This window comes from Triturus cristatus, chromosome 1_2 (genome assembly GCF_964204655.1).
Source record: "Triturus cristatus chromosome 1_2, aTriCri1.1, whole genome shotgun sequence".
NCBI classification, from domain to species: domain Eukaryota; kingdom Metazoa; phylum Chordata; class Amphibia; order Caudata; family Salamandridae; genus Triturus; species Triturus cristatus.
In genome coordinates this window covers 227,842,335-227,855,832 of record NC_140580.1, presented here as the reverse complement: position 1 = coordinate 227,855,832, position 13,498 = coordinate 227,842,335, and the positions used below count along the sequence as shown (strand labels likewise).

The 13,498-nt window shown below is 47.2% G+C and overlaps 1 protein-coding gene across 4 annotated transcripts in view; it reads right to left on the bottom strand.

Moving 5' to 3' along the window:
• The window catches only part of ZSWIM8 (zinc finger SWIM-type containing 8), a 2,297,361-nt gene that overhangs the window by 220,955 nt on the left and 2,062,908 nt on the right, over positions 1-13,498 (bottom strand). For all 4 annotated transcript variants that reach the window (XM_085603517.1, XM_085603518.1, XM_085603514.1 and 1 more), the window contains one exon: positions 12,627-12,746. In XM_085603517.1, coding sequence (XP_085459643.1) covers positions 12,627-12,746 — 120 coding nt within the window. The remainder of the gene's footprint in view (positions 1-12,626; positions 12,747-13,498) is intronic.

The following is a 13,498-nucleotide window of genomic DNA, read 5'->3' as shown; positions in this document are numbered from 1 at the left end:
AGCGCCCCTGTTTCACCGGAGACAGAAATTGAAGGGTGGTGGAGCAAGGGTAGTCTATCTGCGTATATTGGAGTCTTATTTGCACGTGATGTGTGCCATCTGATTGTGCTCTCTAGCGACCTTGCAGTTTTGAGGTTTGTTATTTTATGTTCAAGCATTAGAATTGAATTGAGGGGTGTTGGGTATGCGTCACCCGATTCAATTGCTACATGTGCAATATAATTATGGGGTTGGTAACAGTAATGGGCGAAGTGGCCGTGGGCACATAAATAGCATAGCTATAAATCTGGGGCATTAAACCCCCCATGTGTAAGGACATGTGGTGTCTGCCTGCCTGCCCAGGCGAGGGTTGTCATGCAGCATTGTTGTGTTTTAAAAAAAACTCTACCGGAAGGGGGATGGGGATGTTGACGAAATAAATATAACATTTTTGGCAGGACGACCACCTTCATTATTGCCAGTCTGTCGGCAAGTGACAGTGGGAGCCTGATCCAGCGTGCTACTTGTTCCCGTAATTTTCTGATGGCAGTGCTATAATTTAGTCCTATGACTTCCTCAGGGTCTCTATTTATCCCTACGCCTAGATATTTCAGGGACTTCATGCACCATTCTAGCAGAAACTCCGTTGTGTGTGACGTGGTTGCCAGGGTTAGTAGGAACACCACTGATTTGCTCCAGTTAATGGGTTAACCCAGAATGCCCCCCGAATTTAATGTATTCTCTTAGCGTAGGTTCCAGGTGTGTGCCTGGATCTCTAATGTAGACCGCCATATCGTCTGCATATAATGAGATCGCAAGAGGCCGTAGCCGGAATCCTAGAGCTGCAAAGGAGTGTTTTTGTCATATAATGCAGCCAGGGGTTCCAGCGCAAGAGCAAATAAAATCGGGGATAATGGGCAGCCCTGTCTCGTTCCTCTGCATATGTTCACAGGTTCTGATGTTATGCTGTTATCTCGGACCCAGGCAACCGGGTTTGTGTACAATAATTGGATCCAGTTCAAGAATGCCTGCGGCATTCCAATCCTGGTCAAGACTGTGAACATGTACAGCCATTGGATGGAGTCAAACGCCTTAGTGGCGGCTAAGAAAAAAGCCGCCACAGGTAACGAGGGGTCTATTTGATGTATAACTGCAAATAGTGTACAAAGATTATGTGTGGTGGACCGTGAGGGTATGAAGCCTGCCTGGTATGGCAGTACCAAGGCTTGTAGCAGCAGCTGAAGTTAGATGCGATGACCTTTGCCAGGATCTTTACGTCTGTATTTATTAGAGACAGCGGGTGGTATGAGTCTACCTGCTCAGGTTCTTTACTGGGTTTCAACAATGTTATTAGTGGCGCTTCGCGCAGGGAGGGGGGCAGGGCCTTTTAGTCGTACGCCTCTTGGTACATAGCCAGTAGATGGGGTATCAGTAGGTATGGGTAGGTTTTATAGAATTCACTTGGAATCCCATCCCTTCCAGGGGATTTACCGTTAGGTAGAGAGCGAATAGCATCTCCCACCTCCTCCTCTGTTAGTGGCTGCACCAGAAACTCCATCTGCCCCGGTAATAGCCATGCCAGTGCTATGTCATTCAAATATGCATTTGTTTCACTAGTTGCGAATGACTGCCGTTCCACATACAGATCCGCATAATATTCTACGAAGGCTTTGAGTATGTCTTGGGAGTCGCGGATCTATGTGCCTTCCTGCATGCTGAGGGTTTGGATGTGGGTAATATTGCATAGTCCTTTAATCTAAGTGGCTGGGCTACGTCTGGGCCTCCCACCCTCGCCGTACGCCCTTGCCACCCATCTTCTTGATAGATAGCGGAACTCTTGATCCGCCGTCTCCATGTATTCTTGAAGATGTATTTTAATGTCTGCTAGTATTTGAGGTTTAGGCTCAGCTTCTTTTCTAGTTGGGTCATTCCAGGGCGTAGAGACGATAAGATACCAGCTCTGAGACCAATGCATGCGCCCCTTATGGTGATTTTGAAGGCTTCCCATAGCACCTTCGCTGAGTCCAATGATCCTGCATTCTCCCCAAAGTATCTTATAATAGCTGTTCTTATCCCATCCCTAAAAACTGCGGCTGTGAGGGCGGAGGCCTGCAATCTCAACTGAAACGGTCGTGGGGTGTCAGTGGGTAGGGTTAATGACAATAGTACTGAGGAACGATCAGATAATGTTTTGGGCAGGTGCTTGACCCCGCCTACCCAATTATTCACTTTTTGGGTTGCCAGCCAGTAATCCAGCCAAGACCACATAATGTGTGTGGAAGACATATATATCTTGCCTCTGTTTTCCTGATGTGCCTGAATTGCCAAATGTCAGTGAGTTCCCACTCTATCATTCCCTATTTGAGTATTCTACACATGTGTTTGATCGGGGTTCCCTGGGTTCCAGACCTGTCTATATTCGGGTCCAGTGGGAAATTGAAATCCCCCCCCCATATAATCATAGAAGGTTGTAGTTTATATAGTCTATTATATATATTGGTAAAGAGTTCGGGGTCATCCAGGTTGGGGCCGTATAGGTTTACAAGGGTGAGTGTTGTACCTCTGCAGACTCCTTTCCATATAACAAATCTCCCTTGGTCGTCAGTTTCGGAGTGGACAGTGGTGAAGGGAATTCCTTTGCGAACCAGGGTGAGTACCCCCCTCGAGTAAGATGAGGATGCTTTTTTGTCATGTGCCCATCGCGATCCAATATGTGCCTCTGTGTGCGATGTGAGGTGCGTCTCCTGAATGAGCGCTATATCAATCTGGTGCCTATCAAGATATGCAAAGACATGCATGACTTTTTTGGGGTTGTTTAACCCTCGAACATTCCAAGTGACTAGATTGAGGATTTGCGCTCTATTGCTCATTTAGAGGACTCGCTGCTGTATTGGGGTGTGTGGGTGGTGTGGCTCTAATCCGGTTGTACACAATTAGTGTAAAGGTAGGTGTACTCGAGGTGACTAACTTTTTTTTTTTTAACACAAACTTTATTGAGTATTTTTCCAAGCATACATTCACATATTTTAGGACATTGCCAATATATAATTTTGTGATTGTTGTCTATAATGCAAGCGTTACGGATTGTACCTTGACATTCATATTCACATTCTTCATGGAAGTGCTCACATTTTTATATCCTAAGTCTTCGGTGCAGCTTTTGCACCCTTCCTGCATGTGCCAGATTCTGCGATTTTGAATGAGCAATGCTTATATCTATTAAACATAATACAACCCCCCTGCATCCCTCCCCCCTCCCACCCCGCAGTTAACTAACTGGGAACACAGCTGGTATTCTCTCAAGTATACTCACCAGTACACTTTTATATTTGTGGTGCTTAACATCACTGATCAGAGTAGGTTGCACAGTACACATTTCTACAGTACATTTTAGGTAAACACGTGTAATTTCCTCTTCGCTACCCCGCTTACTTTTCTATATGTGGGACTACCCCAGTGGCGCACCACCACCGCGTGAATGACTAATGGCGATATTTATGTCATTACATCCGTACTCTCTTCCGCTGCTTGATTGGGCCAATCCCACGCTTTGAATGCTTCACACACATATCCCAGGCCATTGCTATGGGCATTTTCCTCTGTCGTCGCTGTTCCTCCCTGCGTATCGCAGCACTTTTGGCTAGGCTCCACTTCACTACTTCCTGTTTACATGTCTCTATTTTTGGCAGTCTTGCTGCCTTCCACCTTCTATTAATGATGCTCTTTGCTAGTATTAGCACAAGGTTCGCGAAACGTGCCTGCACTTTATACCCCTTCGACTTTGGATACACCCCTAGTATACAGCTCTTTGCCGTATTCCAGGCCTGCCCACCAACCACATCTGCTAACACTTGCGCTATCAGTTTCCAGTAGTGTGTGAGTGCTGGGCATGCCCACAGCATGTGTACAAATCCCACATCTTCTTCTATACATCTTGGCCAGTTTGATGATGCTGTAGGGAACATTTTGTGGATTCTGTGTGGAGTTAGATTTGCCCTTTGCGTGATTAGGTATTGGATACATTTGAATCGTGCGTTACGTGACACTATTTTCGGGTAGGCTAGGAGTGTCGTCCATTCTCTATCCGCCAGTTCTATGTCCATGTATGCCTCCTACTTCTCACAAAAGGTCCCCAATGGAGAACCTGTGTTTCTCTAATGCCCATGTACAGCCATTTCATTAAGTGCCTGCCGTTCCCCATTGAATGCAGCATGTAGACTAGTCTATTTGTTGGCGGTTCTTGCCTGTCGGTGGCCCATTCCCTTCTCACATAATGCAATAACCCTGCGTGCAATAGGAAGAGTGTCCGGCAACCCATTAGCACTTACAAAGTCTGTATGTGACATCAGTGTGGCCTCCTGAAACAATGCCCCAACTATTGTTATTCCTCCATCCACCCAACCGGTCAGTTGTCCCTGTGTGACAGTTCCCGTTGGTAAAGGCAATCCCAACAAAGGGGTATTCGGCGCATAAGTTAGGCATGGTTTTGTATACTTTACTTCCTATCTACAATATTTCAATGCTATCTGCAATAGTGGGGAGTCTGTAGTATTAATTGGATGCGAGCTATACAATTTGGCAGGTAATTTGCCTTGCACCAGCATTCTAGGAGTGTATACGATTTCTTGCAGATTTCGGCCTGCTAGCCAGTTTGAGAGCCAATGTAACTGGCTCACCATACTGTAGGCCCTAAAATCTGGAGCTCCCATTCCTCCCTCCATTTTTGACAGTTGCAACTTCTTGAACGCCACCCTACGCCTTCCGGCACCCCACACCAGCTCTACCAGCAGTGAGTCTAGTACCTCAAACACTTTCATGGGGATTCATATCGGGATCGTTGTAAAATAATACAGTACCCTTGGCAGCATGACCATCTTTGCAGTAGCCAAGCGGCCCGTGGCAGATATCGGTAGTGTTATCCAGAACACTATTTGTGATCGTAATGAAGCTATTGCCCATTGTACATTACCGTCTAGCGTGACTTGCTGCGTCCAGTATACGTGCACTCCCAGGTACTTAAATGTGTTCTGAGCTGTTTGTATTCTACTGTCTCCGAAATCAAGCGTGTGCAGTGCATCGGGCTGCGTGAAGAAGAAAGCTACTGATTTATCAAAATTGATATGGAGTCCTGCCACTCTACCAAACTCAGCGAAAAGGGCTGCAGCCTCAGGGAGCCCGCTGTACAAATCTCTAGTATATAGTAATTGCGCCTGCTCAGCTGTGCGTGTATGCGATCGCTCTTATGTAGGGAGCCCATGCGACGTACATTCCATGTGAGAAATTTATATGATGCTTGTGACGTCATTAAATCTACTTGTGCTTTGTGTAGCTTTTATGCGCGCCTTGTCTCTGCATTTCTGGTACAATCTGCTTTGCTTCCAGCTGAGTTCCCCTGTAACTGCATTTACTAAAACTAGAACTACCCCAATTAGAAGGTCCAACCCTAGAACTGTGCTCGACCATAGTGCTGCTAAAAACGACAGCAGCTTTAGCTTACTTTTCGCTAGGGGGGAAGATACGCCAGCCGTGGACCATCTCGCCCCTTGCTGTGTACTCCACATCGCGCTAAGCAGCCACATTGCAAGAATTACACAATAATAACTTAATGCATAAATCTGAGAAACATACATACTTAAAAAAAATAGAGAAAGAATATAGAAAAAGAGACTAAGGGGAAAAAATGTGGATCGCCTCCCGGGCCCGGGGCACAGCAACAGCATTACATATATTATGCATTTCTGAGCATCCATGTCAATACAGTTCCCTACTGACGCCGGCACCCCCAGCACTCCTTCTTCCTGTTTCAGTCCATAATGTTTCTGGTCTTCAACTGAGTGGACACTCCAACATTTTTGCCTGTGTTCGGCCGCCATTCCCCATGTCTGTCCTGCTAATGTAGTCAGTCCTCCATGTCCCTGGCAATCTGTGGCATCAAGGAGGGAAACAGTGGTTGGCTAGTTTGAGTCCATTGCTGGTGCACCCTCTGATGATGATTCCCGACTGCTGGCTTCTCCAGTCGTTCTCCATGCTGCTGATGCTCTCAGCGCTGCCCTCTTGCTTGCAATCTTCTGTTCAAGAGCAGACGCCCTCTCGTCCTGCGTCTTCTGCTGCCCTGTATTCCGTCGACTTATGCGCCTGCGCTGCTGACTCAGCCTCCGAGGCTGCCGGTGCTCATCTAATATCGCCAGATTTGCAAAGTTAATCTCAATCCATTGCCACGCTGCCTCTCCATCTTCAAAAAAATGACTTGCATTGTCATGCATTATTTTCAGTCTGGCAGGAAATATCAGCGCGTATGGCAGCTTGAGCTGTTATAAGTGCTCCTTAACTTCGAAGAAAGCTTCCCCTTGTCTTTGAACCTGCATTGTGTAGTCCGGGAACAAGGAGAACATAGAATTTTTGTAAAGGAGTGATGCTTTTTCTCATGTTTGGCGGAGTAGTGTGTCTATATCCCTATAGTTCAGGATTTTTGCTACTATCGGCCGTGGTGGCATCCCAAGGGCCCTCACCCCCATTGGTACTCTATGTGCCCTCTCCACGCTAAACATTTCTGTTCCTTCAGGCGCCACTTCCGTGTGCAACCAGTTTTCAATTAAACATGTTGGGTCCCGGCCTTCTCTTTTCTCAGGTATTCCAACTATTAGGATGTTACTTCTGCATGCCCGCCCTTCTGCAGCAGCCACTTTATCTTGGAGCTCTTTTATCTGCCTCTGCAGCCGTGTGACCATTTAGGACTACGCCTTTCACCAGGGCGTGATATCTGATAGGGCTGTTGTGTGGGTCTGTACCCTTTCCGCCAGTTTTTTGTGGTCTACACGAAGTAAGCTCACATCCGTTGTAAGGCTGCCCAATCTTTGCTCCAACACAGTTCTTGATTTCTGTATTTCCTGCAGTATAATGTCTAATTTGTCTGCAGGCTGCTCTGCCTGCATCAGGGTGTCTGGGATTACCTCCTGCCTATTTGGAGAGTCACGCAGTTGGTTGGAGCTCGTTTCTCCCGGTAGGCCCTGGTCCACCAGCTTTCCTTTTGTCCTCCACATGCCGGCTGCTTCACCATCCACCAAGTCTCTGCAGTGTGTTATTGCTTCTACGAGGGTCCCCAGCATGTCGTGCGCTCTACTTTGCTTAGCAAGCCTCTAGAGCTGACCCGACCTGACATTGCGGGCAGTCACACCATGTCTGACCCGTTGCTCCAGTCGCCACACCTAGTCACTACAGCTAGAGACTGCCACATCCACTTGTAGTCTAGGCCGCCATTTGTTTCAGCCCCGCATGAATTACATTTATGCTGTTCTGCTACCTGGGACTCGCTGGTCGGTCTCCTTGAAACTACGCGGCCCCTACACTTGAGTTCTCACCTGCAAGTGCTAAACAGTTCATAGTGCTTGGCTCTTTGTTGCACCAACTTCATTCCAGCTCCTGTTCCTCAACAGCCCAATTTAGGGCCCGGTTATGCCTGAGGTCCGCGCCCCGTCGGGCATACCATTTCTCCTGGCTGGCCGCAGGAGTAAAGAACGCTTGTTCTTCACCAATGACGCTGACTCACCACCGCTAGAGGGGGGTGGGGGCAGTCCATAACACAGTTTGTTTGACCCCAATCTACATTGGGGCCAGTACCTGCTGCCTCTTCCAGTCACAGTCTTCGGTGCCACTCTCCTATTTCTACCAGCACCATTTGGGCCCTTTGTTACCCATTACTCGGGTTCATATGCAGCATCCAGGTAAGGGCGGATCAGCCCGCTACACTTCTGTGCCACTGAGCGCGGCTTGCCGGTTTGGTAGACGCGCTGTATTTTCACCTGCGTGTGTAGGTCCCAAGCCGCGGCCTCATGTCAATTATTTGCCAGCCGCCAGACCTGCTCCCTCTAATCTTCGCTTCTGGTGTGCAACTCTGCACACACGGGGTCTCTGTTCACTCCTCTGGGCCACAGCTATACATCCGTTTCCACAGTGGCACAGATGCTCAGGCCCTACAACAGATTTACAGGTTTTGCTTTCCCTGGCCCGGGAGCTCCCGATTCAGGCGTCCGCCATCTTCCGCGGCTGGCCACGCCTCGAGGTGACTAACATAATAACCAAAACAGCCCCTCTCCCTCCAGCGAGAAAAATATGCCAAAGCCATATCCAACACAAAACAAATACCATTAAACAACAAAATACCCCTCGTTCGCCTGGGATCGTGGCATGAAATAAACATTCAAATTAAGTGAGGTCTACCCTCTTTGGGGGGTGCCAGAGCACTTTACCCTTCTTCAAAGTGAAGGGGGCTGGGAATATGGCTATGGGGTTTAAGTCATCTGGTCCGGACCTGTAGTGACCCTGGTCAATCTAGGGTAGTATGAACAGCGGGTTCTCAGTTTTCTTGTCAGGGCACCAAGTGGCACACTAGCGGAGCCGTCCTTATGGGCTCCCCGCCCGTGCCGGCAAGGCCTCTTGTAACCGGTTTAATACGCTTTGCGGGGGAGGCTGTGTAGGTTCCAACCTCAACAGGGGGTCGTGTGTGTCGTTGTCCACTAGTGTTGTTACTGCCTGATGCAAGCTTCCAGCGTACTGTCACTGTTCTTGTTTATGTGCTGTACTTCCTAGCTGTTTCTGAGGTAGAATCTTCCCCTTTGGACTGTAGGCCAAGTGCTACTGCCCTATGCTCCACTGTGTTTCTGTGTGATTTCAGTGGCAGCGGGGCCACTGGGTCTCCACTGCTCTAGTTTGCCTCTACTCGACAATCTGCGATTGTGTAGCGCCAGGTGCGCAAGCTTCCTGACCTGTGTTTTCGGGTGTTCAGCGCACTATTGATCGCCCAGTTCACCGTTTTGCCGCACACCACCTGGGCTCCTTCAGACTCCAGTAGGGTACTTCTTTCTTCTTTGTTTCTTCCACCCTTGTTTTCCCACAAGAAGGGGCGAGGGTTCACAGTGGATCGACCGGAGCGGAGGATGCCCTTCTTCTGAGGCCTCACCGGCTCCTCACAGGCGCCAGCAGCGCCGCAGGGGCCCAGAGCAGCGTCTCAGCTCCATCTCGACGCCGCGTCCCCTGCTCCACCTCACCAGCCATTACACATGTCCGCCATGTTCTGTGGGTCGACCTGAGATTTCGGCACATGGGGAGTACAGCAGCCATTCTTTTTCTCCCGCCGTTTGCAGGAGTGGGTCTTTAGTATATCTCCTGCGTTCTGGGCCAGTGATGACTACATTGAGCCCGGATTATTGTCAGATTTTGTTCCTGGCTGGTGGAGCAACGCTAAAGCGCGGCCATCTTGCCGTGACCTCAACAGTGCCCCGATATCATTCAGAGTTATATCAAATATTATCAAAGGATAGATATTTTAAATTTATATTTTGTACAAACTATGTGCTGGTATTAATATGTATAAAATATAATTAATTCATACATTCGTTTTTGTAATATTTGTTTAAAAAAAGAAAATTATTAGAGTTTTCTGCAAACACATGATGCAGAACAACACACAAAAAACATAATTACATGGGAGTAGATGCACAGTAGCTCAAAGTTGCACAGTGCAGAATTAATGAATTTTTCAGTGACCATTCAGCAAACATGTAAACCTTTACACCACTGATCATCACTGAGGCTGTGGGATAGTTCCTCGATGTCCCCAATATCAATACCATAGTGTTTTAGCGAGAGACCCCATACCATGTGAAACTTCTTCGGGGCACCCTCTGGACTTGTAGGTGACTTTTTCAGCTGCCATGTAGACATCCATCCCTGTTCTCCTTTCAAGGAGGGTTGGAAGTTCTGGGACACCCAAGTGCTTAGTCACATACCGTTTTGCCAATACGAGGCCTAAATTACTAAACAGGAGTTTGGCTCAGGGGACATCCACCACTGTGAGGATACCAAACAGGATATACTTAGGGCCAAAAGGCATTGTTTCTCCCAGCATTTTATTGAGTTCAGTCACTATGGCTGTCCAGTATAGATGAATGTTAGGGTACTCCCAAAGCGTTGTATGAATGACCTCCTCTCTGCCTTACATCGCAGACAACTAAGGAGGTCCACCCTTCCAAATCTGTGCAGGCAGGCCCAGTCATAATATATCATATGAAAGATCGTAAACTGAATTAGCCTGAGTCTGGATTTGATTGCAACTTCCCTCAGGTGCATCAAGGCTGCCTCCCACGCCTTGTGATCCAGGTCTCCAACCTCTTTTCGACTTCCTTGGGCTTAGGTTTGTCAGTGTGTCGGGCCTGTTATTAATAATTGTCTTATAGGTCAATGACACCAGTTTCTCTTCTATTTTCCCCAGAAGCAGTCTTCCCTCTAACAGTGCATATTCAGGGATATTCTCAATGGCACGACCCTCTGCTTGCCAAGCATGTTTGGGTTGCAATTATTTGAAGTGTTGGGTTGCGTTGAGATGGTAGTCTCTTTAGAGGGAGCTAAAGGGGACTAAAGTTCTGTCTACTATGAAGTCTCCCAGTTTCGAAATCCCAGGAGTATCCGATGCCCTGGAACCCTTCAGGTTTCCGATTTCCTTCAGATGGGTCCCTACCCATAGGATAATTTCCCGGGTAACCTGTCCCATTTCATCCACCTTTCCATGCTTCTATAGTCATCTGGGTTGCCAACAGTAGCTTCTTTGACTCCTTGACACTGTAGAAGTAGTGCAGGTTTGAGCTGGTGTGGAAATGTGTTCTCTCCAGCACATAGGTCGGGTGGTCCCCAGGTTAGTGATCCCATTCTTGACTACTATCAAGTGGGCAGCCCAATAATAGGCCCTGATGTCTGGAAGAGAAATATCTCCATTATATTGTTGCGCTGTAGCGTTTGCAGCACCACCCTTCGGTGTTCTCCACTCTAAACCAAGGTCTGGACTGGACTCTAAACCAAGGTCTGGACTTTTCCCTCTATCTAAACAAAAATTTCTTCAGGGAGCTTGTGATATGTGTTTTGTAGAATGCACTGAAGTTTCGGAAGCATTATCATCTTTTACATGGCGGCTCTTCCTAATAGTGTTACGACAGTGTTTTCCATCTTTTTACATCCCAATGAAAGTCTGCCAGTTCTCTCCTAATGTTACGTTCTAGGCTATCTTTCTGGTTTGTGGTCACATACAAAGCCAGGTATCAGAACCCCTCCCTAGTTATGCGCAATTGTCAAGGGATGACACATGCGTCCCAGGGTCCTCCTGCAGGGTATATGCTGGATTAGTCCCAATTAATCCTATAGCCCGCATATGCCCCATATTGTTCGAATATATGAAACACTCCTGGGAGTGTTGTACGTGGGCTTGTGACATACAGTAGGGTATCGTTGGCATAGAGTGAGATCTGTTCATCCCGTCGCCCCCTCCCTCTCTCTAAACCCTGTGATGTCTGGGTGTGATCGGACTATACAAGCTAAGGGCTCCAGCGTTAGGGCGAGGGGGGGACAGAGGCCATCCCTGCCTTGTGCCCCTCTTGATTGGGAATTCCGCAGACAGTTCCCCATTCACCCTCTCCCGGGCCACAGTTTCTTTATAAAGCAAGTCTATCCAAACCCGGAATTTAGGACCAAAACCTGTTTCAAGAAGGGCCAATGAACGGCATCAAATGCCTTCTCGGGTTCTAGGGGCTGGAACGTATGGGGGTCAGCTCTGTGCTGTACAGTCTCCAGCCAATTATAGAGCCTGCAAAGACTGAACCTGGTTGACCTCTTTGGCATGAATTCATATTGATCTTTATGAATTAGGGCGGTAATGACTGATAGAAGCCACTTAGCTAGGACTGAGGCCAGAGTTTTGGTCTCAATGCCCAAGAGGGAGATCCGGCGATAAGAGCTACACTTCGTGTGTTTCCCAGGCTTATGAATCACCCCTACTGTGGAGTTCCGAAGGATGAGGGGGGGGGGGGGGTGTGCCACCATCCTTTGCCTCCATGAATAATTTAAGCAGGTATGGGCTCAGTATCCCAGCATTTCTCTTAAAGAGCTCTGCTGGTATGTCATTAGGTCCACAGGTTTTCCCTGTTTTCGAATTATTTATGGCCACGAGCACCTTCGAGAGGGCCACGTTCCTCTCTAGAGATTGGCGGTCATCCTCAGTCAGGGTCGGGACCGGCAACCCATCAAGATAATACCTTATCTGGGGAGTGTCAGCCAGTGGGCAGGCTTTATAGAAGTCAGCATAATATTGGACAAACACTTTTACAATCTCCCTGGCTGTAGTGTAGGAGATACCATTCTCTACCAATATGGTATGCCTCTGCTTCCTCCCTGCTCAGCCAAACGTTTTCCTGCTTTATCACCTGCACAATACTGACAATGTTGCGCGACCAGGATCAAGGTTTTGGCCTCCTGGTGGGCTTACGTCTGATATTCTTTGCCGAGTATCACAATGGTGCACAACACGATAGGCTCGGTCATTGTCCCAGGTTGCCTATATATCGCCACCAGATTTGCATAATATTTGATTATGGATCAGTTGTTGCACATATTGTTTTGCTCACCACTGTTAAACCGTTCTTTGCTGCCCATGTAAGTGAGAAACACAATAGGTTCCATTTTGACCGTTAGGACAAAACATATTTTAACGTATGTATACTTCACCTACCCTCTTTTGAGATTCCACTACAACTGTAAAGTGATTAAAAGGGTTCACAGTAATGCATGTACACATAAATTAGAACAAAAAAACTCTTATGCCTTACCTAGTTTGGAAGCTAACCCTAGAAGCCATTTTACATCCTCTGTATAGGGGGGACTCCGAGAGAAATTATTTGGGTGGTCGTTGTGGGCTCTCCGACCGAGCATTTCCAAGGCCAGCATTCCTGTGGGTTAGAGTAATTCATTTCAGTGTTAACTACTCGACATATCCAGTACCTGTATACATGTACACAACCGTTTTCTTTGTATTTCACAGTTCCAGAGTAAATGCGCTGATATTCGGATAAACAGGCTCTTTAACTATAATACACACATTTAGTGTGACATATTTTAATTAATACACTTCTAAAGTAGCACTCATTGCAGAAGCTTTTAATTTAATTTTTCACAAAACCGGTTAATACACTAAGCAAGCAACGAGATGCAAACTATTGCAGATGGTGGTGGCTAGTTAGCCTTTTAACCAAATAAAGTGAAGAACCCGGTTTGTTTTACAAGACACACTATTACCAAGCTCAACATAGAAACATACTACATACCTTCTGCTGCTTTTCAAATGTATTCAGACAATAAAGTGCATATATCTGCTACGAGCGGAAGCACAGATAAAAGGGCAAAACTAGAGGTCCTGTACAACTTGATAAACAAGCATTGGCATAGCCAATAAGTCTCGCCTTTGGGGCCTTATAAGTGTTTAACCATGCAACAGTTAATGTTGTTGCACCAAGGATATAGTGCTGCATACCTAAATATTTATAAGGTCCCAAAAGCGAGACCTATTGGCTATGCCAATGCTTGTTTCCTCCGCATCTAAGCTAATAATGCGGAGTAGTAGAGAGTGAGTAGTAGAGAGCTACAGAGTGTGAGTAGTAGAGAGTGAGCAGTAGAGAGTAGTAGAGAGTGAGTAGTAGAGTGA